Source organism: Lepidochelys kempii, chromosome 4 (assembly GCF_965140265.1).
Source record: "Lepidochelys kempii isolate rLepKem1 chromosome 4, rLepKem1.hap2, whole genome shotgun sequence".
Classification (NCBI taxonomy): Eukaryota; Metazoa; Chordata; order Testudines; family Cheloniidae; genus Lepidochelys; species Lepidochelys kempii.
The window spans coordinates 68,442,702-68,469,514 of NC_133259.1; the positions used below are offsets into that span (position 1 = coordinate 68,442,702).

A 26,813-nucleotide genomic window follows, 5' to 3' on the forward strand; every position below is an offset into this window, starting at 1 on the left:
CTTGTAAGATGTATGCATCACACTCCCTTCAATGTTGCTTTACAGTGTTTATAGTTTATGGTAGTCTGATATTCTATTAATTTAAATTATCACTGTATATAATAACGCTACCAAGGAACATGCATGTTCCAACAGCAGTGAAGGAAATGAAATATTAACAACTAGAAGAAGATCATAAATAACATAATTAATAATAATTTTATATTATTAACTAGGAGAAAGCATGGCAATTCTAATCAATGGAATTCTAGGGACCCCATTCATTCAGATTCTAACAATACTAATACTAATAATTTGCTTAAATCATTTCAATGATCTCTTATTGTGATTTAATGTTGCAATATGTTATGATTTTGAAGGCAATTTTGTGGGGAGAGAAATGCAGGTACATCATGGAAATGATCATGAACCTAAACATATAATAATAGAATGGGTAAGATTAATAGGAACCAATAAATCACTGAAAATCATTTGGAGGAGATGAGATTGTGCTAGCCAACATGCAGGGGAAAAACAAAACAAAACCCTTACAAATTCATAACAGGACTGCATGTAGAGGACCCACTCCTAAAACACTTACTTTATAACAAGCTGCTCTTGCTCAGTGTCAGTCAGGCCTATTCTAACTCAAAGTGAATGATCGTGCTACAAATAATTCTTACATCATTAGGATTTGACTTTTTCATGCCTGCTCTTGTATCATGTCCTTTGTAAATAATGAATCTACAGTTATATGACAAAAGTGTTTGTTTTATTGTCACACTCCTTATGTGCATTTTCTTCCAGCATGCAAGACAGAAGGCATGAGCAGGTGGTGTCTCTACCCTTAATGCTGAAGGAGGCTTACTCAGCAGAGAAAAGAGCCCACGAGGGTTACTCTGAAAACATGTCAGAGGCTTCCTCCTTTCATGACTTTTTTTATGATTCCCTATCAGGCATACAGGATGGAGAGGTTTCAAATGAGCTATCTGCATTTCTCAGCAAGGAGGAGATAAGTAAAAGCCTTGACCTTGCCAGAGAAGCTATTGCTAATTCAGTGAAGGAGAATGAGAATGTAGAACAGGGGTTCACTCATCATTTCAACACTTCTCCAAACTCATCAGAATATGCTTCTTCTAGGAAGGCCAAAGACCACGAACAAGATGTTTTGGGGAGGCTTCAGGTGAGCAGTCCAAATTCACTATTCAGCACAGCTCAAACTCTCCCAGAGCAACAGAAACAGCAACCACCCATGTCCCCTCAGGCAGCAAGCAGCATTTGCACTGTCCCTGGGAGGCAAGGCAGCATCTCGCCCTCACTAACGGCTAGCCCCAGCTTTATTCGGAGTCTAAGAAATGCAGAGAGATGTAGTCCAAATACGCAAAAGACAAGCCCAAAAACCAAATCGATGTCCCAGGGAGATGCTCCTTTCAGGAACAAGCTGTGTGACAAGGCTGCCATGTTCATTGAAGAACTTTCTTCCATATTTAGAGAAGCAGCAAAGGCAAGAGGCAGGAGTCCCAGTGGGGACTCCTCTTCTCCAGACAGTGGATACCTGTCTCCTAAAAAGAAACAGTCAGCCATGATAAATGCTTCAGTGAATCCGAGCCCTGTCAAAGCATATCCAGAGACGAAACCTGAAGCAAAGTTACCTGAGACTCACCACAATGGAGAGCCCTTCCCTGACAGGCAGAATGTCATTCAAGAAAGTGGAACTGCCTTCCACCATGAGCTCACCAATCCGAGTAGCTATCAGTCTTCAGCTCCTCGATTTACCCAGAAACTCAGGAGCCAGGAAGTGGCTGAAGGAAGCAAGGTGCTGCTGGAGTGCAGAGTGGCTGGAAACCCAACACCTCATGTCAGGTAGGTGCATGGCAGTTTAAAATGGTCACAGGCAATGGCTGATATATTCTAATTTTAGTTTTGTGGAAGGGTATCACCAAGGACCTGCTCATGGGTAATGAACAAGAAAATTCTAACAGTGCGTGCTGACAGCCAACTGGTTTTACTAATAAATACATGAAGTGACAGATTCTACCACCATTACCTTGGTGGTTCCTTACTCCACAAATATTTCCATTGACTTCTACTTGCAGAAAAATGTTCTACTCAGTCCAAGTAAGGGTGACAGAACCAGGCCTAAAACTGGCTTCAATAGGACTACTTATGAGACTAGTGAGTAAAGGGGTTCACAATCTGGTCCTTAAATGCTTTAGTCACAAAGACTGTAATAAGTGTATATATTGCATTTCTCTCAATCAGTCAGTACATTGGATAAATAACCTGAAAAAACTTTCTAATAATTTTCTCACCTCCAGCCAGAAGTCTTTCAGGTTGAGACATTCTCAAAAGATATCAAGATGGTCCCTGTATCAAAACATTTCCTCCAGTATGTCATTGGAATTTTGAGCCTATATTATTTTGCTTGGTGGGCATACTGAAATATCTACTGTAATAACAATTTTCACAGTGTTCTTAATTGTTAAATCATAGTTGTTAGCTATTATTATGAGAGTTCTAAATTTTACATTTCTAAAAGCTATAAACACAATTATTAAGGGAACTAAGCAACATCTGAAAGGTACTGAGAGCTTTCAAATCCTTTTGAAGCCAATGGAAGTTGAGGGCAATTGCAACTTGCAGACCTGGGCATTTCCTGGAAAGGTGTCTGCCAATATTTTGTCTTTGAGTCAGAACTTAAATCAGATGTTTTCTTACGCATCTTTAACAAGAAAAAAAACTGACAGATCAAAGCAATTATTTTGCAAAGCAACATGTTTTTGACATGATTTTAACACAATTATTCATTAAAGTACTTCAAAGCAGCTGTACTTCCTTAAATTGAAAAGCAAGTGAGAATGAATAGTCTAAAAATAGCAGACCTTAATATGGAAGGGAATGTGAAAAGGTTTGACACCAGAAAACAAGCTTAGTCTTTAATTGATTTATTTTGGCTTGATTAGAAAGAACTGATAGTTAAGTTCTATACTACATTAATGTACAAGAGTGAAATAGGTCATACAGATACACTGAACATTTCTACTGAGTTGACTATTTTTACCAGTTCTAGCCGAACACTTCAGAATTATAAAATATAAGTATAGGCACCTACCCTATGCTATGGGTACCTATGGGCACAGTTCCTGGACTAGGGTGTATGAGGTGCTTATGAGAAACTAAATCATGCTCCTTTGTGGGAATCCTATAGAAACAGTGGCTTTTTCCTTTAATGTGAATGGAATGGTGATTTGAGATGGGGGGAAGATTCAGAAGATGTGCCCCACCTTGCAATAACATTTTATTTTCGATGCCAATAAAATTCTTCACTGGGGCTTATTGTAATCTTATCCACTTTACTGAAGAGGTCACTCTATCACAAGTCAGGCAATGAGAATTTTGACAAAATTTCTCTTTAGTGAATAACACCAGGGGGCAGTATAAAGCAGTTTCAATATATTTATTTAGTTAACAAATACATTTCAGGGTGAACCATGAAAGCGGTACTATTATCCAGTCAGTTATTAAGAATTTGTTGTTAGACACAGGTGACAACAAAGATTTGAACCCTCTCAGACTATGTGGAAGTTTGGACCTAGACCCAGAGTCCATCTCCAAATCTTGTCCAGGTTTTTATTTATTAAAACAAATCACAAGTTGAATTTTAAGTCTCTATTTTAAGAGAAATCACAGCTATTATACTGTAAGACTATCTAACATTAGCATAGCCTGGTTCATTAAGAAGGCTTCCAAAGAACTGTACATTGTGCACATAAGAATCACTTCATCACCATTCTTCCTCCCTCCAACACTGAAAATCAGCCATCTTCAGGATGGAACTGTGTAACAACATCACACAGTAGTTCAACACAGGAAGGAAAAAATAATGTATCCAGATGAAATTGCAGAAGTAAATTGGAGTAGGCAAAACATGCAATCGCTGCACTTAAAATGTTTCTACCATTTTCAGAGATATTTCTGCACCTGTGTGTGAGAGAAAATATAATGTATATAGGCCCAGATTTTTATAAATGAATGATAAATGAAGTTAGTCTTTCTAATCCATATTTAAGTACCTAAATAAGTGGCCTGATTTTCTAAAGTGCTACACATCCTGCTGATCACATTCAATGGGAATTTCTGGGTATGTGTTACCTTTGAAAACCAGGTCACTTATTTGCGACCTAAATATATGGATTGGTGAAGCCTCACTTTGGACACCCTTATTTCCAAAATCTTGAACATTAGGGGGAATAATGGTAGAACCAGTGAAAATGTTCATACCCATAAAAACTAAGCATGCCAACTATATGAAACTAAAGATGCCCATTAAACAGAAATTTGGCCATAACACCAGGGCCAAACAGTAATATTTGTATGGTAAGTGCTATCAATCTTTAGTGACTAAGAGTGTTCAGAATCTTGGTTTTATATCTCATGTGAAAGGCAGCAAAACCAATAGTATAATATCCCCTAAAACAGTGGTGCTCCCACTTTCTCAGTTGTGTCTTTTAAAACCCCAGAAAGTTTGTTACTGATGCTGAAATTATAGCAAAGTTTTTTTTTCATATACACATATCTTACTATTGCTGTAACTACCATAGATTTACTCAGATTTTTTTCTTTTTTTAAGAAAGAACTTTTCTGCTAAAATTAACCTTAATGCTCCTCTGTCTTCCTAGAGCCTGTTAGTGTAGTATATTTGATGTCTAAAATATGTAAATTTTTTTTACTTCTAATATCATAGTGTTTTTACTAGGAAATAGCATATAAAATGTACTTCATTGGCTTAAGAGAAATTACTTAAAATACAATCTACTTCACCACATGATTATAAATACCTGTCTGTTGTTAGAACTATGAGGTAGGTAACAATTCTCTTGAATCATGTAACTTTTCTTTTATATACAGAGAAATATTCTTAAAATACCCTGTATTGATGTTTTGGTTTTGCTGTGTTCAAGGATTTAGCCATTAGCACTATTACTCCAGACTTCTGCACTTGTATTGTTGTTACCTGTGTCTATACTTCTACTGTCCTCTTTGTAATTTTTTTTTTATCTGAATAGGCATTCCTTTAGTCAGGGTTATGCCAAAGCTAAAGCCCTAAGGAAAGGGAGGGTGTTTAAATAGAGGACTAGTTATCTAACTTGTATTCCTTCATTATCTCCCACAAGTTCTGTCTTTTGTTAAATTGCTGCGGTAGCAAAGTACTCCTCGTATGTAAGTGTTTTGGGGGTAGAGGCATTGTCATCTTATAGGTGGGTACTGCACCTACACTATGAATAGTGCTACTAAAATATAAATAATAATACAGGAACTTTTATGTGTATTGCTATGATCCTGATTATAGAGGACGAAACTATAGTAGCCATTTTTAACCTACCAGTATGCCCACTACAGGAAGCGAAAAATTTGTTTCAAATCTGTTTATTAACAGTAGACTGTTATGGCTGTTTTACCTATCCCTAATTAAGATATGCGGTAGCTTATATATAAATGTAATGAAATAATATCCCTGTCCAAAGAGAGATTTCTCTGGATGTTACATCACTTCTTTTCATTTTTTCCTAATTTGCTTTCTTACCCTTTCTCAATCATTTGGCGTTGTTTTGTTTCTGTTGTTTTGCCTTTGATTTATATTCTCCTTTCCTCTGTTGCTTTCTCCTTGTTAAATTCTTTTTGTTAAATTTTAGAAATCAGAGTAGTATCCCTTTCCTATTTCGGTGTCTCTCCCAGTTATCTGTTGTCCTCTTTTTCCTGTTCTGTGCCCTGTATCACAGTTCTCTTTTTCCCTTCTGAAATCCTACTTCACTCCTCATTTGGGATAATGTATTTCTGTGTCTGAACGCGCAGGGAGCACCACTCTTATAGAAATTCTGAGCATCTTTGGGCTGCAACAAGAAAGTTAATATGTATTGAAAAAGCATTCTCAATGGCTGATGTGATTATTTCATCACTTCTCCTGCTTTTTTTATTGGAAAGCATGCTGTGATTGTCACTTCTCCAAACAGTGCTTGGGCAAATGGGTTTTCCTAGCCAACTTGCCTGGGGAGCTCCTTTTGGAGGGGAGGGTTTGCCATGATGCCAATGAGCAAGTGATGCAAATTCTGCCTGCAGTAATTTGTGCTGATATGCCCTGTGGATTTTAGGGTGGATGAGAGATCTGGACGAGATCTCTTCCCACCCAGCATGCGTGCTGAACACCCACATTAGGGATTCTGTGGGATTGGGAAGAATATGCTGGGAGGCAGCACTCCCTTGTGTCCAGGATGGTTCAGATCAGGCTCCCCTCTGCTTGGCTGAAGGATAGAGCAGTGGTCTTCTTTCACTTGTTAGGAAGACGTCTTTGCTTTTAAGAGCCAAGATGGTGTTGAATGGGCATCATGACTGTCTGTTGATATTATTTGTGCATAAGTGCCTGGGAACCGATGCAGTGTGTGAACACCCATTGTCATTGGAGGAAAATGTCTGACTCCACCCCCCCACACACTTTATGGTCAAATTTTACAAATAGTTACACTAGTGATAAACTGGTGTGAGGAGAGTCAGGCCCCTTCAGTGTCATTGGGAAAGGACCCTTCACAGGGACTGGGTGTTGATAATAAGATACTGTATCCTATATAACTTTGGACACCAGTCACTGGTTCAAATGTGGTTTAGTCTGTTCAGGGACCTAGAAACAAGCTTGTATGTGCAAAACCTCTAAAAGTCACTCAGCATCCCTGCCTCTTCTGTCCTTGAACTACTAATTTCACCCATTTCTTGTTCCTCTGGTATATGTTTGAGGGTTGTTTGACAGATGATGCATTTCTGCTGTCCATTATTCTTTCTGCACGCTAAGAGGAGTTCTGTCCTCAGGCAGACTGTCTGTCTAATACCTTTCACTGATCGACCTTTTAAAAAAATACAGAAACTTGTGTTCTACTATGAAATATCACAGTATAAATAAAACAAGTTAGGTGCATAAAGATGGAAGTTATGAGAGACAATATCAAGATAATGGGGCAATTGTTTAAAAAAAAAAACCCTAGGACTGCTGTCTTAAATTGGATTTAGCAGGGAATCCCAGCTCAGTCAGTTTATTGTTCAGCAGCTATTTGTGAATACGAGTTTCTTTGTCCTGATGTATTTCTAATTACATCGTGAATATTCTAAAGATTACTTGATCCACTTCTTTAACAGTTATCCCTTTTTGTCTGCTTCTGTTACAAAATGCAGACCTAAACTTGCTAACGCTCCCAAATAAATAGCATCTTAATTCCTATTTACAAAGGAAATCCAAAGACTAAACAATAATATTATCAAGTACAGTTGTATTTTGAATATTCTGGGCTTGATGCGAAGTGTATGCATCGCCACTCTAATTCTTAAAAACTATTCCTGAAGGGAATGTGAAGAAAATGGGTCTCTTTCTTTGTACAGTAAGTTTATAAGGACACTTTTTTTAAAGTGGCTATGTAAATATTGCGCTTGGCTGAGAGCATAGGCAAACTTTCTCAGATGAGAATGGATCCACTCAAGTCTTCAGCAGATTTTCACTGAACTAATTGCATCCATGTTGCACATTAGCTGGAATAGTGATTATCTACTACAAGGCTGCAGTTTTAAAATCATTATTATTAATAACAAGCTACACTGTAAAAATAGGACTAAGACTCAGCTCTCTGTGTCACTTAGTATTTATCTGAGTGCCTACTTGCATATAAATTCAAAACATGGTCTCTTGTTCTTTCTAGCCCCCTACAAGCTTCTGACCTTAGCCACCTCTTGCCAAAGATTTTGGCAAAAAGGAAATATACTAGTAATCTGACCATCATATGCTAATTTGTTGGAGGTCTTTTTTTTTGTCAGTTCAGTACTGTCAATCAGAAGCCCTATGCAAAATAGAATATTGTGTAGCTTGCAGAGGTGCAAGGGAAAAGTGTATTGGAAGTGGAGGATCTTATCAGTGCTGAGAATATGGGGAAAGGTGGGGGAGTGATGCTTTCGATAAAGAATAGCATTTGGAATCAATATATTTGGCTTCATTGCAGTCATTGCTTATCAGTGTTCAACAAGTATGTAATGCAATTCCAAATCATTTCTAAATAGTTATGTTATAGTGTTTTGTGATATGTTTGCTTACTTGCCTGAAGGTAATACCACATCTTGGATTGTTTAAGAGTATTAGGGGTAATTACAGCAATTTAATAACCTTATTTAGACAGCACATACTTTTGCGGGATACAATGCATTGCTTTATAAATACGAATGCAGTAAATACAATTATCACTTTGAAACTTGACGCTTGAAACATTCTTTGCTGACAGACACAAAGCTGTTTGCCATGTCTGAAATGCACTCTGTAAATGTTTTCATGACAGCATGGAAGTTAATTTTAATGAACTGGACTACAAAACTAAGTAAATGGGATTCTTTGCAAATGTACATAGCTGATGACTGAAAACATTAACTTCAGTTTATTCAATTAAAGCTGACAAGACCTTGGGGGAGGCAGAGCAGGCCATACTCTAATGACTTATAGTAGACCAAGCACAGAAGAAATACTGTTAAATAGCAGTGAAAATTGGGTTTATTTTATTAGTTTTAGAGGCCATCTGGAAAATCTGTTTTTCTTTCTTATAAGAATTTAGTTTGATAGGGCAGTGTTAACTAGACCAAAACTAAGTAGTTTGGTAGCTTTGGGCCAGATTGAGGCCAGTCCTGCAAGCCAGTGCAAGGGGGATTAAAGAGATGAAAGATTCCCCTTTAGTCCCTTTCATCTAGTACATGTACCATAGATAGTGGTGTAAAAGAAATATCATCTCCATGGGTCTTGTGATATTTCTTAAAGCATCCAGAAGCATAGGTCATTGTGTTACCCCCACCTCAGTGAGAGAAAGAGACTTCCTGGTGCTAAACTCGGAGACAGATGTCCCCCAGTCTTTTAGCCACCTCAAGCAAACTTCTCAGGGCTCTGCCAGCCTTTACTTTGTCTCACAGATTAACACTTGGTGTACTTCGGTTCCTGAAATTCCCAGAAGTGTCCCCCTGTAGTGTCCAGCCTCCTATCACTGGACACTCACAATAAGTGCCAAGTCCGTTGCCTCCAAAGTGACAGTGTACTCACAAGCTTACTTGATTCAACTGAGAAGGCACATTCTTCTTAATATCAGAGTGCTGTGCAGTGAAGGAAACCTGCAGCTGGCCTGTACCAGCCAACTTGGGCTCACAGAGGCTCAGGCTATGGGGCTGTTTCATTGCTGTGTCGACTTCTGGTCTCAGGCAGGAGACCAAGCTCTAAGATTCTGTGGGATGGAAGGGTCCTGGAGCTCAGGGTCGTGCCTGAGCCCAGAAGTCTACTTAGCAGTAAAATAGCCCCACAGCCCAAGCCCCATGAGCCTGAGTTGGCCAGCCGCAGGTTTTTCTTTGCTGCGTAGACATACCCTGAGATGACTTTATAGTAAAAGGAGAATAAGTTTAATAAACACTCAATACTCACTTGAATCTGTTAAGAATAATGGATACAGTATTGGTTACAAATACAACATAAGTATAACACACTTCTAAAAGACTAAGGCCTATTAAAAGTTATGCTTTTAGACCTTTATCTAAGATAAGTTTCTCATCTAAAGCAACCTCTGTGTCATCAGCCCTCAGGGCCGGGATCCAACTTTCATGGATGCAAGAAATGCTGTCCTCTTTGTTCCCTCAGTGATGGGAAAAGAAACCCCTTCTTATCCTTCTTGCAGGCCAACAAACCTTCAAAAGGATACATTTCAAAGTGTACCTCCAGAAAAGATCCTCGTTCTCCACTGCTTTGTGCTTTGGTTTGGTGACACTGTGCTGTTTGTGTCTGGTTTGGTGACTCATCCTCCTATTAACTTGTTTTGCCTGTGCTTCCACTGTATTTGGCTTATCCTGACTAATTTACATAAGAGATCCAGGCAGAAAGGTAAATCAGTATTCCTTTGCCTGGGAGAACTTTGTAACTAGGCAGGGTTGATAAACACAGTTTAAACATTTGTAGTACATCTATACAACTTCTTGAATGACACCCATACATATATCTCGTAATGCCTATATGATGTGATATTCTGTTAGCCTTTACAGAGGTGTGAGACAAAGTCAGAAGGCAGCAAGTAGACCTGTTGATTCCATTAATCCACGAAAGAGCCTTCTGGAAGGCAAACACTAAAAATCAAAAGCTACTAAAGCTACTACAACACCTCTGTGAAAACTATTTATATGTGAAATTAAAACTTCCAAAGTTCATTCACTTATTCATTTTTCTGCACAAAAGGCTTGCCCTCAAAAGATGAATAAGTGTGTGGGGGGGGTGTTTGCTTTTGTTTGTTTTTTTAACCTTCAGATAACTCAAGTGGCTGAGCACAACTGCCTGGAATTCTTTTAAAAAATACACACATTTAGTCATGGAAACTTTAATCCACAAATACACTTCAGAAAAGTTATGAACAATGAAAAGTGGGTTGTATAGAAACTCTTTTGTGACTTTAAATATAATGGTTGCTAATAATTGCTTTAGGATTTCAGACACTAGCACAGCAGTAATTCCAAATTGGATGCAACACAATAACAAACTGTAGCCTTGCATTTTTGAACCCACTGTGTTATTACTTATTACTGTGTTGTTGAGGGTGTTCACACTCATGAACCAGAATCTTGATCAACAAGAACATTCCTTCTAACTTACAGTGCCAAAATTGTCAAAGCAAATAACTGCTGTCTATTCTGAGGGTTGGTATTTAAAATAAAATAAAATCTCATATGTGACATAAGCACTGCATTGTAATATCCATTCATACATGTAGAAAAATACTTTTTAAGAAGCACAGATACTGAATTGATAGCAGACCTCTCACAAAACTGTGAACAGGCACCAATAATACAAGCAGACTGTGCCAGTGGCCAAATATTGCTCTAATATTACAAACATTCTTAGATAAAAACCCTGAACTGGTTTTTACAGCATGTGTGGACTCTTGTATTTGACTTCTTGTGAATTTTTATACAAGCGCATTTTTACAGACATTTTTGTGGGAGACAGTGTTGAATATAACTCATGCTGCTCTGAATTAGATTTGTATGCAGCCATCTTAGAAGCTTTGTGGGTATGGAAGTCATCTAGTTAAGCAGCTGAAATATTACCACATCATCCGGTGACCAATCACAAAATATGACTAGCTAATTAAGAACAGGGAATAATTGATTGAAGTCATAGTGAATAGTTTGCAAGCAATCCATAAGCTGACATATATAGACAAATTGAGTAATTAGCAGATGAGCACTTTTCTGTATACAGACTTTTAATAATTTTTTTTAAATTAATGAGGAATAATTCACCCAGCTCTAGTGAACACTTAAAATTGTATAAATGTGGGGCTTTTCAGATAGGAAAGATTACATACCTATATATCACTGAAGAAGGTATCTTATCTGTTGCCTTAAGAGCTGGATATCCACAAATGCTAATTATGGATCAGATACTGAGAACCTTATGTGCCCTAAATAGCACCTTACTCTGCATTTAAGTAAGGTACTATTCAACATGAGTAAGAGTGGCACAATCTGACCTTGTGTTGCTTTAAAAACTGACATCAGTCTGGTTTCCTGTGGGAAAAGGCAGTGTGTTGAACATTTAAAGTTTTGCTGGTAATTACCAAGTAGAATCACCCATAAAAGTTGTTTTTTCAGCTAGCTGCAGGCCAAAGCAAGTAGATGGTTTTAAAGATCCTTGTGCAGCAAGGCCATTACTGAGATGTTTGTATTAGTTACTAACCCTAATGTACTGCTTCAAATCAAATTAACTTTTAACATCAGGGAACAGTAATCGTGCATTCCTGCAGTGTATGTATGTGCTGATGCCATAAAAATAATTAATACTTTGCAGTACCTTTCATCTGATGATCTGAGTGCTTTATAGAGAGCTTGGGTCATACATTGGCAGCTTTGGTTTGTTTCCTTCTGTTTTATATGGCTATGCTTGTCAGAAGGGGAGGGGAAGATAAGTTGAGAGAAGGCAGTACTCATTGTTACATTTTTGTCCCAGGAACAGTTAAATACCAGTTGAACACCTTGCTTACTACCTGGCAAGCAGCTGAGTAATAACGTTTATACATCATAGAAAATAAAGTTACAGAGCAGGAGCAAGGGGGCCTAGGGGAAATAACTGCCTTGTAGGCGAAACCTGAGACATCTTCACAGGGAGGCTTTTTGAAAATATTTGCCATTTTGGAAAGCTGTGCATGTATTTGCATTTTAATTGTGCCGAACTGAACTTCAGGGCCTGATAATCTATGTTAACTGGTCATGAGGCTCACAATTTGTGGACCTACTGTGTAAAAGACTGTTTAACATACAACCTCAGACTAGTCCACGAGCATTGTGTAAGAGAAGTATGAGATAATTAGTCCAGTATGTAGCTTTTCTTTCTCTATAATGTATAATACTCTGGTGCAGTGGAGAATTCTAATATCAAGAGGCCAGGTATAATGCTAGATGCTGCCACACACACTTATATCTCAGTGTACACTTTCCAGAAGGCTGACTTGAAGGGGAAGAGGGCCTCTTCAGTCAGAAGTGATGCTGTTTTATGATAGGCTTTGCTGCCTCCTGGGAACTAATCTAAATGTCAAGGCATACGTCTCCTCTCAGAATAACAAACTGGACTTGAACCAGCTTTCCCAAGGAAAAAAAAAACAAGAGTGCTAAGAATACCTAAAAACACAGGTATCTGTAAGGGAGGCAAGGTAATAAAGTAAACTCATGTCAAAAAATACCTGTTAAAACAATGTAGAATTCATATATGGTCAAAATATGGCTAGTCAAGCATCTGCAAAATTAATAAAATTGTCTCTTTTGTGTACAAAGGCCAAAAGGTGGATAATGCCAGTAGTGTGCTGAGACCAGGAGTCAGAGTGTTGTGTAAATAGTGGAGAAGAGAGATCCCGATATTCAGTATTTTTCTTCAAATAGAAGCACTTCCAATAATTCCTTTTGTGGAGAAGACCCTTTGTAAATTCAGGATGTCTTACACTGAATAGTAAAGACCATGTATAGCCCTTTAAAGTCAAACTATATCAGATCTCTGATCTCTAAGCCTGACAATCTAACTGAAACTAGGATTTTCCAGTGACAATAGACCACATATTAAAAAATAAATCTCCCTGTCTAGAAGATGTCGGACAATAAAATGCCAACAGTTAAATATGGTATCTAATACTGTTTTATGTTTTCTTCCATTATGAATAGGGTTAAATGGATTGTATCATATCACTTGAAGGTAACAGTTGGCAAATGCTGAGGTTTTTTGACTACTGAAATTCTAAATAATATCTTACAGTAATACTTTAAAATCAGTCTCAAATTTTGAACCTAAATCTCCTGTAACCACGGGGTTGTACTTTATTACGGTTTACCTCAGAAAGGTAAAGTAATAATAAAATAGTGAGAAAAACCTGTATACATGAGATTTTTGCAACAGTTAAGTGCACACTGCAATATAAGAACAGTTTGAAAAATAGTTATAGCATTCCTATATCTTTTTTTTCCCCTGCTGAAGGGGTGGGCATGGGGGGAGCTCTTTGGATCCTTCTTTCTTTTCCTAACTTTTTGAGCCAACTTCTGGCACATATGTCACTGGCTTAGTCATATGTCATATGTCCATCATTCCTCTGGATGATCAGAAATGGAGAGTGAATGCCTGTGAGGCTTGACTGACCCTGCTCTTTAACCAGCTAGAGACTGGTGTTTAATTCTGGGGGAATGCACATACCTTATCCCAGTGGCTCCCAACCTGTGGTCCATGGACCTTTTGAGGTCAACAGACTATCTGTAAGGGGTCTGCAAAAGGTTATCATTACTATAGTACAGTGGCTTTCAACCTGTGGTCTGTGTACTCCGGGGGGTCTGCAGATTATGCCTAAGATTTCCAAAGGGTCTGCACCTCCATTTGAAATTTTTTTGGAGCCAGCAAATGAAAAAGGGTTAGAACCACTGCTTTATCCCCTATGGCTGCCTGCATAGCAAATCTACTGCTCTTGTCCCAGATAGAATAAGGCACTAGAAATCAAACCAGATAATTTTCCATTAGACATTGAGTGCTACTTCTGGCCAAAATAAATTCCTACATTTTGATAGAACTGTATAGCTTCAGTGCTGCTGAAAGATTTAAAAGGAGGGTTACCAAAAAGGACAGAGTTGACATATTGCTGCTCTTACTGACCTAATCAGAGTCCATTTGAGAATCATTATTTTAATCCATTTTACACATTGGTATTACACAGATGTATATAGCTGTTTGATTTTACAGGTCTTCTCTCAAACAAAGGTATTTAAAAGCACCTCAAAGTTAGGTGTCCAAACTCCAGTGCAATTAATTGAAAAGTTCTGCCTTAAATTTTGTAGTAGGTTCAGTAGGTTCACATAAATTTTGTGTCTGAGAGCTGTCGAAAAATTTGGGAGCACAAATCAAGCTAGATAACGTTTGTACAGTATGTACTATCACACTTTATTTGCCAGTTTAAGGTGTTCTGAAAATATATAATTGACACAACACACAAATGTACACAAAATACGAAAGCAGCAACTATGAGAACTTTCCTTTATTCAGGACAAAATTATAAAAGCCCTACTAACTCTTTGAACAAAAGACATATTCTTGGATTATTCCCATCCCAGTTTTAACACGAATGAGGCAAAATTACCAGAGAGCTTGTTTTTACTTGCTTTGCTTTTATTTTGTGTGGATCTGAAATGTGAACACTTGCCAAATTAGAGACAGTTAGCTCAGTGTGATCAAGCCAAAATAACAGTAATAGTTAATATAAAACACGTAGCTTGTACACTAGAATGTAATGTTTAAAACTGAATTATTCTTATAATGGTTATCAGTTTTTTTACATTTCCCTCATCTTCTTTGAGAATATAATATCAGTGGTGCGTTTTTCCGTATATCAGATACCTTTTATGGACACCGGCATAATATCCAATTGCTTAAGCCAATCGCAGAGTTGATGTATAAGGTAGTGCCAGTTAGGCAGTGTTAAACGTCCTTGGTCTCTTAATGTGTAAAATAATCTAAACTGATGTAATTTACATGCCAAATAGCTGGAAGAAAGCTTTAATTTAAAATAACCCCTTCATTCCCTGCTTTACACACTGCAGAGCAGAACAAAGATGAAAATTAAAGTACAATAATGGGATAGTAATGGGGAAAATAAATACAAAGTACTCTGTGTAAAGGGTCTCATTTACACCACATTACATCACTTCTACATTTGACCATAAGGCAATAACTAATTGGGCCCTTTCTGTATTGGATCCATAAAAATTATTGGAGGTATCTGTGTAAAACTCTTCAAAAGTGTTTTTGAAAACAATGGGAGTGGTGTTTGACACTATTCAGTGTTGGTTTGGGTTGGGTTTTTGCCCTCGTTGTCTCAATTAATAACTTCTTAATGTTCATCACTTCCCTGTCCCACTACTGAAAATACTCACTTCTATGTTCAAAATTGGTTAGGTAGGCTCATAGGCCTTTGTTAGTTATCAGTGCTAGCGCTCCCCATCATGTATTAGGCACGGAACTTGTGTTTCTAACTGATTTAGGAATGCTCTTGTAATCTATTGTGGGATTTCTAAATTCAGTATTGTGTATAATAATTTGAAAGAGTTGTACATCTATTTCTTATTCCAAACTGATAATTAAATAGACAAAAACTGTCTGCTTATCTCTGCTTTTAGCAGCAATTTGGATTAAAGTGGATTTACATGGCTCTTGAATACTGCAGATTACTTAACCAAAGAGCAGAGGACAAGACGTGGAAATGAAAATTACACAGTTAATGGAGACAAATACTTTTTACTTACATTAACCCTTGCTAGTTTCTCAAGCAGCTTTTCCTTTTGTTAGCAGCAAATCTTCAAAAACTATCCTAAAGACAACATTCAGAAGGCATAAATGAAAAGCAGTACAATATAATCCTAACTAGAATTATGCATATCCCTAAACTGGAGACAGTGTGTGAGACTTGATAGTGAGACCTCTGGTCCATGAGGTAGGGGTGTTAAATCTCCCAAAAGGAATCCTGGCCTGTACTTCATTAGAAGTGATGGCTGTTGGCTAACTGTGTGTCAGAGCAGCCCCTTTTAAGGACAGCTCAGCCTGAATAACTAGGGGAGGCTGTCGCTGGATTCTATGGGCTCCGTTCTGTGGGGAGGAGTAGAGGACAGGAGATGTAGCCTTTCAGAATGGGAATGCTATTGTATGTTCTCTGGCTTGCTCCAGAGAGGTATTGCTTCAGGTAATGGCTTTCAAGTTTAATGAGGGGTGGGGCAGGGTGAGTGGGTTGATTCCATCTATGAGCTTCCTCAGACCTGCCCTATAGCCAGAAGCTATCTATAAAAGTTTTTCTGTAAGATCTGTGAAAGGTAATTTTGGGGACTTTACCTGTGCAGGAACTAGGCAGAGAAAGTGGTTCCCAGCCATGAAAGACATAAACCACATAGCTGAAGAGGAGCAATGCTGGAGTTTGTTTACAAGGCCTACTCAACCTCATGCAAAGTACATAAGAGAGAACAGCTAACCCTCCACTTTTAACTTACTCTTTCTCACACCGTCCTGTTGGCTGTGTTTCCTGCTACAACCCTCACTCTTCACTCCCTTTGCATGTAATTTACACTGACATTAAACTTATGTCATCATCTACATCACCAACTTTTGCATAGATGCACTGGGTTCAGAGAGAATCTGTCAGATGCGAAGCCCCACTTGATGAGGTAGAAACGCTTATCAATACCAACTTTAAAAATTCAGGTTGGTTTGCATCTGAGGCTGGGGGAAGAGATTCTAGATTATCTGTAAACCAGCAAAATTGGTTTGGTCTCTTTTAAAAGACTTCTTAGCAAAATAAGATTAATGTATTCTTCTTTCTGGCTGGAGAAAGCAACACCATTGCTGTTATCGAGCTAAATGACAACTTGGAAGCTGAATGCATGTTAAGTTATATAATGTGGTTTTACAACCAAAGTCACTCAGGAGCGCAGGTCTGGAATAGGGCACCTGACAAATTCCTATGTAAAGTGATGCAGCAGTTGGCTTTCATGAAGGCTTTCCACAGTTTAATGGCTGTAGCAGGCCAACTGTATCTGTTCCTCCAAGTCTTTCCTCCTCAAAAGGGCTATTCCACAAGTATGTGATATGAAGATAGCAAATCACATATTTTCAAATGAGCAGAAAGGCATCACATTCAAGTTTTCTGCTGGGCTAAATAGAAAAGTTTATACTTACAATGTTAAGAATAAAGCCAGATATTCAAGGTAGATTCTCCCTCCTGCCTCTCCTCTATCTGAAATATGCATCTTATGTACTGGTCTTCAGCACAAGATCATGCTGCTCTTTAATAAACTGTATACTGTATTTAAATAGAAAGCTTGATTGCATAAATTAGTACCCCATTAAACTGTACATTTAGCTCTACTTCATAGCTGCAGATGGTAGCACAGTACAGCTTGAATACTTGCATTAAAAGATGCTGTAGATTAAATGTGTATTTACACTATCTTAAGTGTTGCTCATTTTCTTTTAATTATATTTATGCTAGAACTGATGTATTATGTGAAGTGAGGCTGTTAGCCAGTAAGGAAAATACTGCAATAATTTGAACTAAAACAAAATAGCAACATATTGTCAATGAGCTGTTGTCAAGGTTCCTTCCCCACTCTGAACTCCAGGGTACAGATGTGAGGACATGCATGAAAACCCCCTAAGCTTATTTTTACCAGCTTAGGTTAAAGCTTCCCCAGGGTACAAACTATTTTACCTTTTGCCCTTGGACTTTATTGCTGCCACCACCAAGCGTCTAACAAGTATTTAACAGAGAAAGAGCCCGCTTGGAAACATCTTTCCCCCCAAAATCCTCCCCAAACCCTACACCCCCTTTCCTGGGGAAGGCTTGATAAAAATCCTCACCAATTTGCATAGGTGAACACAGACCCAAACCCTTGGATCTTAAGAACAATGAAGAAGCAATCAGGTTCTTAAAAGAAGAATTTTAATTGAAGAAAAAGTAAAAAGAATCACCTCTGTAAAATCAGGATGGTAAATACCTTACAGGGTAATCAGATTCAAAACACAGAGAATCCCTCTAGGCAAAACCTTAAGTTACAAAAAGACACAAAAACAGGAATCTACATTCCATTCAGCAGATCTTATTTTATCAGCCATTTAAACAAAACAGAATCTAATGCATATCTAGTTAGATTACTTACTAAATTCTAAGACTCCATTCCTTTTTTGTTCCCGGCAAAAGCATCACCCAGTCTAGCATTTGTGTACAAGCACTTTAAAAACTTGTCTCTGTTTATTTCTCTTGGTTACATAAATCTAGTTCTCTCCTTGTATCACACTTCACAGTTTAAGTGTCTCTGCAATCAAATCGATCTCACTATAGAATGGAGGTGGCAGGATATTCTGTCAAGTGTCCTCTACTTTGGAATTTTCTTTGCTCCTCTAGGATCACTTCAAGCACAGAGAGGCAAAGCTCATCTCTTCCCTCCAGGCTTTTGGGAACAGAGTGGTCTGAGGGTTGAAGGAATTGAATTTTTTGTTTATTTTCTGGTGACTAGTTCTGTCTGGGTTGGATCAGCAGTGTGTAATACTGTATTGGTCTTGTGTGTATTTTTCACTTATAGGCATAGATGGCATCCAAACCTTAACAAATAGGAAAGAATTTTAAAGAAATGTTTAAAAGCTTTCTTATTTAAGCCTCTTTTGGCTTGAATAGAGTCTCTAACTGCATAGGTGATGAGAGCTGTAGTATCTGAGTATGATGTGATTCCTGGAACAGTGTGTCTTCAGTCTTAAAATCCAGCCCAACTGTAGGCACTCCTTGATTTTGAAGAGAAGGGGTGATAATCTACAATCCATGATACTCTTTTTGAAGTGTTAGGAAATTGAACTTTTATATTCATTCTCAGGTAGGGGAGCTCATCTCTTTGCAAAGTCATAGGAGCCTGGTACTGTAGGCTACAAAACTCTGTATGAGTTCCTATTAGTATGTAAAGACCAACCCATGTAACACTCTGAGCTGAATTCTATTTTTCAGACATGAAGTTCTGAACATAAATACTTCCATCAGTAAATGTTTACAGGCAAACACTGAGTGTGTGGAAGACCCCCTGACAGTGAAAGTAATCTGTTTATAATCTAAGCAAACGAATAAAAACCCTTATGAGTCAACCATTTCCTTAAAATAAAAGTTATTGCTAAGTTTGACAGAATTTGATGTTTTTGTTCATTTTTTTAATGTGATTTTATTTTTATCATTGAAATGTTCACATTTTGTGAGAAATTATGGGGGAGAGTCAAAAATATTTGTTTTATGATCGTACACATTGACATTCAGAAAGTGACAATTTGTTTTAATGGTTACAAATCTTTAAATGTCACATGTCAAAATATAAAAAGTAAATATCTCAAACTCTGTTTTCTCAAGCAGCATTTTTCTTTGCTATCTGTAAATTTATATTATTATAGATGGAAATATTTTTTCGTCAACTGGTATGTGTAGGGTGAAGTCAGCATCTGCTAACATTTACTGAACACCCCCCCCCCCCCAAAAAAAAAACACCTAATCCTTCCACACCTGTTTGCATCACACATGAAAATTAACAGTAGATGATATAACCTGAACTCTAATCCCATTTTGCTTGCAATTTAATAAAGCTGGTAATGTTTAACTTCAATCTAGAGTAGAAACTCTATTATGAGAGTGGTGAGTAAAGGGAAATATGTGATATTCTTAGTCATTCAGAAATTCTATTATTCAGGAATTTTTCAAAAAAATGAGTTAGATCCCTAAATCAAATTGAATTTCAGTGGAATTGGATGCCTAACTTCCTACTGTGCCTTTCAAAATACCAGCCTAAAATGTTAACTAATCTAATGACAGAATGCTAGGTAGACATCAATGTATATGGTTTATACCAGGCGTGGGCAAACTTTTTGGCCTGAGGGCCACATCAGGGAACAGAAATCGTATGGTGGACAATGAATGCTCACAAAGTTGGGGTTGGGGTGCAGAAGAGGGTGAGGGCTCTGGTTGGAGGTGTGGGCTCTGGGGTGGGGCTGGTGATGAGAGGTTTGGGGTGCAGGAGGGTGTTCCATGCTGGGATTGAGAGGTTTGGAGAGAGGCAGGGGGTCAGGGCTGGGGAAAGTGGCTGGGGCAGGGGGAGAGGCTCAGGGGTAAAGGCTCCAAGCGCACTTACCTCAAGAGGCTCCCGAAAGCAGTGGCATGTCTCTTCTCCTACATGTGGACCGGCCGCGGACCTTCAGAGCAGGGCCATGCCATGGCTTCCAGAAGCTGTGTGGTGTGGCCCCCCGACTCGCTGGAGTGCCAGAGCAGGGCCGAGCCGCGTGGTACAGCCCCCAACCTAGCGCCCCAGCTGGAGTGCCAGAGCGGGAACTCGCGGGCTGGCTTAAAATGGCTCACGGGCCACATGTGGCCCGTGGGCCATAGTTTGCCCACCCTTGGTTTATACAGTTAAAAAAACTGTTATAGTTATCTTTAATATAGTTGTGATGTAGGTATTGAAACAAATGTTATACTGTCTATGTATAACTGTAAGTTAGAGTTCAGGTGGTTGTTGGAATGACCAATAAATTTTCACATGTAGCTTTTAGAAATGTATGAACAGTGATCTTTATGTACATTACCTTAACTGATCATATCCATACTTCATAGTGTTAATAGCATATTTGTGCATAACCTTTTGTTTATAGTTATATTTTGGTATGTAGTTTTTGTTAAGGTAATAAGGACTATAGTAAACTTTTTGCCTTGGAAATTACATAAGGATGTATATCATACTGCATTAATGGGAGTTCTTTTGCTGATTATATAGCCTATGTTTTTTAAGAGAGAGCTTGGTAATAGTTACCATTGTTCTGCAGCTAGTGTGGCTGCCTTTGGTTCCTCAAAATAGGATATTTTTCGAGTAAAGCACAAATATGGATTGTGCAATAACAACTGAAAGTGAATCATAGATTCATAGAATATCAGGGTTGGAAGGGACCTCAGGAGGTCATCTAGTCCAACCCCCTGCTCAAAAGCAGGACCCATCCCCAATTAAATCATCCCAGCCAGGGCTTTGTCAAGCCTGACCTTAAAAACTTCTAAGGAAGGAGATTCCACCACCTCCCTAGGCAACGCATTCCAGTGTTTCACCACCCTCCTAGTGAAAAAGTTTTTCCTAATATCCAACCTAAACCTCCCCCACTGCAACTTGAGACCATTACTCCTTGTCCTGTCCTCTTCCACCACTGAGAATAGTCTAGAACCATCCTCTCTGGAACCACCTCTCAGGTAGTTGAAAGCAGCTATCAAATCCCCCCTCATTCTTCTCTTGCGCAGACTAAACAATCCCAGTTCCCTCAGCCTCTCCTCATAAGTCATGTGTTCCAGACCCCTAATCATTTTTGTTGCCCTTCGCTGGACTCTTTCCAATTTATCTACATCCTTCTTGTAGTGTGGGGCCCAAAACTGGACACAGTACTCCAGATGAGGACTCACCAACGTCGAATAGAGGGGGACGATCACGTCCCTCGATCTGCTCGCTATGCCCCTACTTATACATCCCAAAATGCCATTGGCCTTCTTGGCAACAAGGGCACACTGCTGACTCATATCCAGCTTCTCGTCCACTGTCACCCCTAGGTCCTTTTCCGCAGAACTGCTGCCTAGCCATTCGGTCCCTAGTCTGTAGGTGTGCATTGGGTTCTTCCGCCTAAGTGCAGGACTCTGCACTTATCCTTATTGAACCTCATCAGATTTCTTTTGGCCCAATCCTCCAATTTGTCTAGGTCCCTCTGTATCCTATCCCTGCCCTCCAGCGTATCTACCACTCCTCCCAGTTTAGTATCATCCGCAAATTTGCTGAGAGTGCAATCCACGCCATCCTCCAGATCATTTATGAAGATATTGAACAAAACCGGCCCCAGGACCGACCCCTGGGGCACTCCACTTGACACCGGCTGCCAACTAGACATGGAGCCATTGATCAGTACCTGTTGAGCCCGACAATCTAGCCAACTTTCTACCCACCTTATAGTGCATTCATCCAGCCCATACTTCTTTAACTTGCTGACAAGAATACTGTGGGAGACCGTGTCAAAAGCTTTGCTAAAGTCAAGATACAATACATCCACTGCTTTCCCTTCATCCACAGAACCAGTAATCTCATCATAGAAGGCGATTAGATTAGTCAGGCATGACCTTCCCTTGGTGAATCCATGCTGACTGTTCCTGATCACTTTCCTCTCATGTAAGTGCTTCAGGATTGATTCTTTGAGGACCTGCTCCATGATTTTTCCGGGGACTGAGGTGAGGCTGACAGGCCTGTAGTTCCCAGGATCCTCCTTCTTCCCTTTTTTAAAGATTGGCACTACATTAGCCTTTTTCCAGTCATCCGGGACTTCCCCCGTTCGCCACGAGTTTTCAAAGATAATGGCCAATGGCTCTGCAATCGCAGCCGCCAGAAATGTTCTTTCTCTTGAAGTATTTCAACAAATGCTGACCATTGGTAGCTGTCTGGTTATTTGCAGCAATAGCATGCCTGAGTTTCCTTTTGAATTACACCGAAGCTTAGTGCAACTTCTACATTAGCCTAAAAAACTCTAATTTGATGCACCTAGTAAAGCTTCTAGGAATGCAATGTGGGAGGCTTGAGCAACCAATGACCCTTTTGTAGATCTTGCCATATATGCGTACCCCACACTCTAATGAAGAGGAACTACAATAAAATTACAAACCTACCTAATTATGGATGAGAACAAGAAGAACAAAATAGCTTTAGGATGCCAGAGACATCTTAGGTGTTGTCTGTATTGGATTTTTTTATAGCAGTTCATAGTTTCAGACTAGAGTAATTTGCATTGGTGCAAGCTGCTTTCTACATTAGTGCAGCCTATCTACACTGTTACACCAGTGCAAAAACTCCCAATGTAGACACAACCTTATTACCATCTCCAGCTTACAAATGGAGAAACCGAGACACAGAGGTAAAGTGAGTTTTCTAACTTCAGTGACTCTGGCAAAACTGGGAAAAGAATACTACTTCTGACTCCCAGTCTTGTGTTCTAGTTGGTAGATTGTATTCCCTCTTCCATGATCCTTCCTTATCCATACATCTGAAACCACTCCTGGAACAATGGTTTTTACCACGTGATAGTCAGCCTATATAACAAACTGGATGTCCCATACCATCTAAGTCCAAAGTATTCTATCTAATGTAGGAAAAAGCCATTGCCATAATCTATAAAAAGGTGATCTCTGCTTCAACAAGCAATTTTAACTAGGGTGACCAGACAGCAAATGTGAAAAATTGGGATGGGGTGGGGGGTAATAGGAGCCTATATAAGAAAAAGACCCAAAAGTCGGAACATCTGGTCACCCTAATTTTAGCAAACCTTCTCAAACTCTAATTTGTATGTCCTTTTTGGCTGGGAGCATTTAACTCTCTACTCCGTGGCTTTCTTCTTTTGTAGACAATCCAGATTTCCAAGAAAAAGCACTCTGTCTCCACAAGTGACTCATCACTGGCCAATCACCTGACTTTGAATCTTGTAAACCTTCAAATCTGCCTTCCCATGAGTATATGTCTATTCCCTCAACTCTCCAGAAAGAGCTTTCCGTACTTTCAGGTCAAGGCCAAATTACTTTCCATCAGAACTTGGGTCGGAAAAGAATCCTTTTTGCTCAGGAATCTAATATAACCTCCTCCTTTACTGGCTTACTATTTACTTGCACAGGAAGTTGTTGAATACCCTTTTTGTGGATCAACTGCATTTTTTTGTAAAAATAAATATATGCTTTGTATTTAGCTTGATGACTTATCTTGAAACTTCCATTTCTCATATCTCTGAGGACAAAATTGATTGTACTGTCTGCCCACAAATGGAACCAGCCTATCACAATCAAATTGAATTCAAGTTTTTAAAACATGAAAATGTGTGTATAAAAAAGAGCTTCATTTTCACAAATATCCTAAGCATTTTTCTCCTTTTATGTTACTTGCATTTCAACTTTTGAAAAATCTTTTTGTTGGCTGAAAAAAATTCAGTTGGGTGGATGGAGCTGAGGTAATAATTGCATTGTCCCCTTTCCCTTTTTTCCTTAGTTTTCTCCTGTACTTCATTTTCTTTCTCTCTGGTATCTTGCTGTACTTTATTCTTCTGGAGCTGAGTGAGTGAGCTGGATTAAAAGGCAAAATGGCAAAAGTCACTTAAGGATGAGGAAAGCAATCTGTTCAAAGCTATTGGTGTCAATAGCCCTTTCACTGAATTTGTATAGTTGGAGTGAGTTTACCTGGACCAGGAAAAATCATATTTGAGGGGAATTCTGAACAACTGGCTACCTTTCTTTCTTGAGGAGAATATAGGTTAGCATCTCTTCAGTTATCTTAAAACTGCGTAATAACTATTAATTGTAGAAGTGGTTAAGATCAAGGGCTACACAAATGTTAAATATGAACTAATATAAAAGATTCTTAAGGGGTGTAGTTATAGTATATTCTGTAACTGAAGGCTGAAGCCAATAGTGTCTGGTAAGTGTATAGGGAAGGGAGAGAGCATAGTAATCATAGACTCATAGATATTAAGGTCAGAAGGGACCATTATGATCATCTAGTCTGACCTCCTTCACAATGCAGGCCACAGAATCTTACCCACCCACTCCTGCAGTAAACCCCTCACCTATGTCTGAGCTATTGAAGTCCTCAAATCGTGGTTTAAAGACTTCAAGGAGCAGAGAATCCTCCAGCAAGTGACCCGTGCCCCATGCTACAGAGGAAGGTGAAAAACCTCCAGGGCCTCTTCCAATCTGCCCTGGAGGAAAGTTCCTTCCTGACCCCAAATATGGCTATCAGCTGAACCCTGAGCATGTGGGCAAGATTCACCAGTCAGATACCCAGGAAAGAATTCTCTGTAGTAACTCAGATCCTAATCAAAGTAGAAGTGGAAACTCTACAGAAGCAGTCATTCAATAAGAGTTTGTTTTTTGCTGTGCACTGCTGATTCGGCCCACTAAAATCAGGGGTCATAATCCAGAGCCTGTGAATGTCATAGAATCATAGAATATTAGGGTTGGAAGAGACCTCAGGTTAGTCCAATCCCCTGCTCAAAGCAGGACCAACACCAACTAAATCATCCCAGCCAAGGCTTTGTCAAGCTGGGCCTTAAAAACTATTAAGGATGGAGATTCCACCACCTCCCTAGGTAACCCATTTCAATGCTTCACCAAACTCCTAGTGAAATAGTTTTTCCTAATATCCAACCTAGACCTCCCTCACTGTAACTTGAGACCATTGCGTCTTGTTCTGTCATCTGCCACCACTGGGAACAGCCTACCTCCATCCGCTTTGGAATCCCACTTCAGGTAGTTGAAGGCTGCTATCAAATCCCCCCTCATTCTTCTCTTCTGCAGACTAAATAACTCCAGTTCCCTTAGCCTCTCCTCGTAAGTCATGTGCCCCAGCCCCCTAATCATTTTCGTTGCCCTCTGCTAGACTCTCTCCAATTTGTCCATATCCCTTCTGTAGTCGGGGGACCAAAACTGGATGCAATACTCCAGATGTGGCCTCACCAGTCCCAAATAGAGGGGAATAATCACTTCCCTCAATTCGCTGGCAATGTTCCTACTAATACAGCCCAGTATGCCATTGGCCTTCTTGACAACAAGGGCACACTGCTGACTCACATCCAGCTTCTCATCCACTGTAATCCCCAGGTCCTTTTTGTTATACCAATAAAATAAAAACCAGCAGGATCTTATTAAAGGGGAAAAGGCAAAATGCCACATTTATTGTGAATACAGAAAGAAACATAGTAAGCAGTTAGTTATAGCTATAACATTCCATTCTATTTCATATTTATTCACACATTCATTCATACACACACACACAGGTTCTGCAAGGTTGTTATCATAGTTACCAGCCTTAGAGTTGCTCATGCCAAGCCACTGGCCAGGTGGGGGCCTTGTCAGATGCTCATCTGATGCTCCTGGAAGTTGGTTTGCAGAATCAGATCCCAAAGTTCTCACTTTCTAAAGTCCATTTTTATAGGAATTTCTTCCTATGCCAGTCTATGGGAATTGCTTCATCCTGCTGTTGCTGAATCAATCAGCAGATGGCACATTCCTGCTCCATGCTGCCAGATGTTATCTTGTTCTTTGGTTCTCCCATTCTTGAGGCTGTTGGGTGGATTCCAGTCTGCCCTCTGGGGGTCCTCTGGTTTTTTCCACTTGACGCCTTCTTCAGCCGATGGACACTGGATTCTTAGGCTGGCACCTCCCTGATCATTCAGTTATTATCCACACCAAGCATCCATCCACATACATCCTCTATCTCTATTTTAATCACAATTGTTAACAAAGTGAATGAATACAACAAAAGGGCGGGGAGTCTCTGGATGCTGTTTTTGTTGTTACAGAGTATTGCTTTGAGTCTCTCTCTGTGTGAGTGGTTGTTGTTACCAAGAAGTGCTTTGAGAATAGACTCTGTCTTAGAATTTACTAACACAATTAGCAGCTTGCAAGTTTCACACATAGAGGGAGAGAAACAGTTCCAAAAACCAAGAGACCTCTTAATTAGTAATACCCTGGAATTTAAACTATGGGGAATCAAACTCATTTGTGATTTTAATACAGAACTTCTTTAATACGTTCCAACATTTTCAGCAGAACTGCTCCTTAGCCAGTCAGTCCCCAACCTGTAGCAGTACATGGGATTCTTCCTTCCTAAGTGCAGGACTCTGCACTTGTCCTTATTGAACTTCATCAGAT

At 39.2% G+C, this 26,813-nt stretch overlaps 1 protein-coding gene across 1 annotated transcript in view; it reads left to right on the top strand.

Moving 5' to 3' along the window:
- Positions 1 to 886: 886 nt before the first annotated feature.
- The window catches only part of PALLD (palladin, cytoskeletal associated protein), a 347,129-nt gene continuing 321,202 nt past the window's right edge, over positions 887 to 26,813 (top strand). The window contains exon 1 of the mRNA XM_073341571.1: positions 887 to 1,842. Coding sequence (XP_073197672.1) covers positions 887 to 1,842 — 956 coding nt within the window. The remainder of the gene's footprint in view (positions 1,843 to 26,813) is intronic.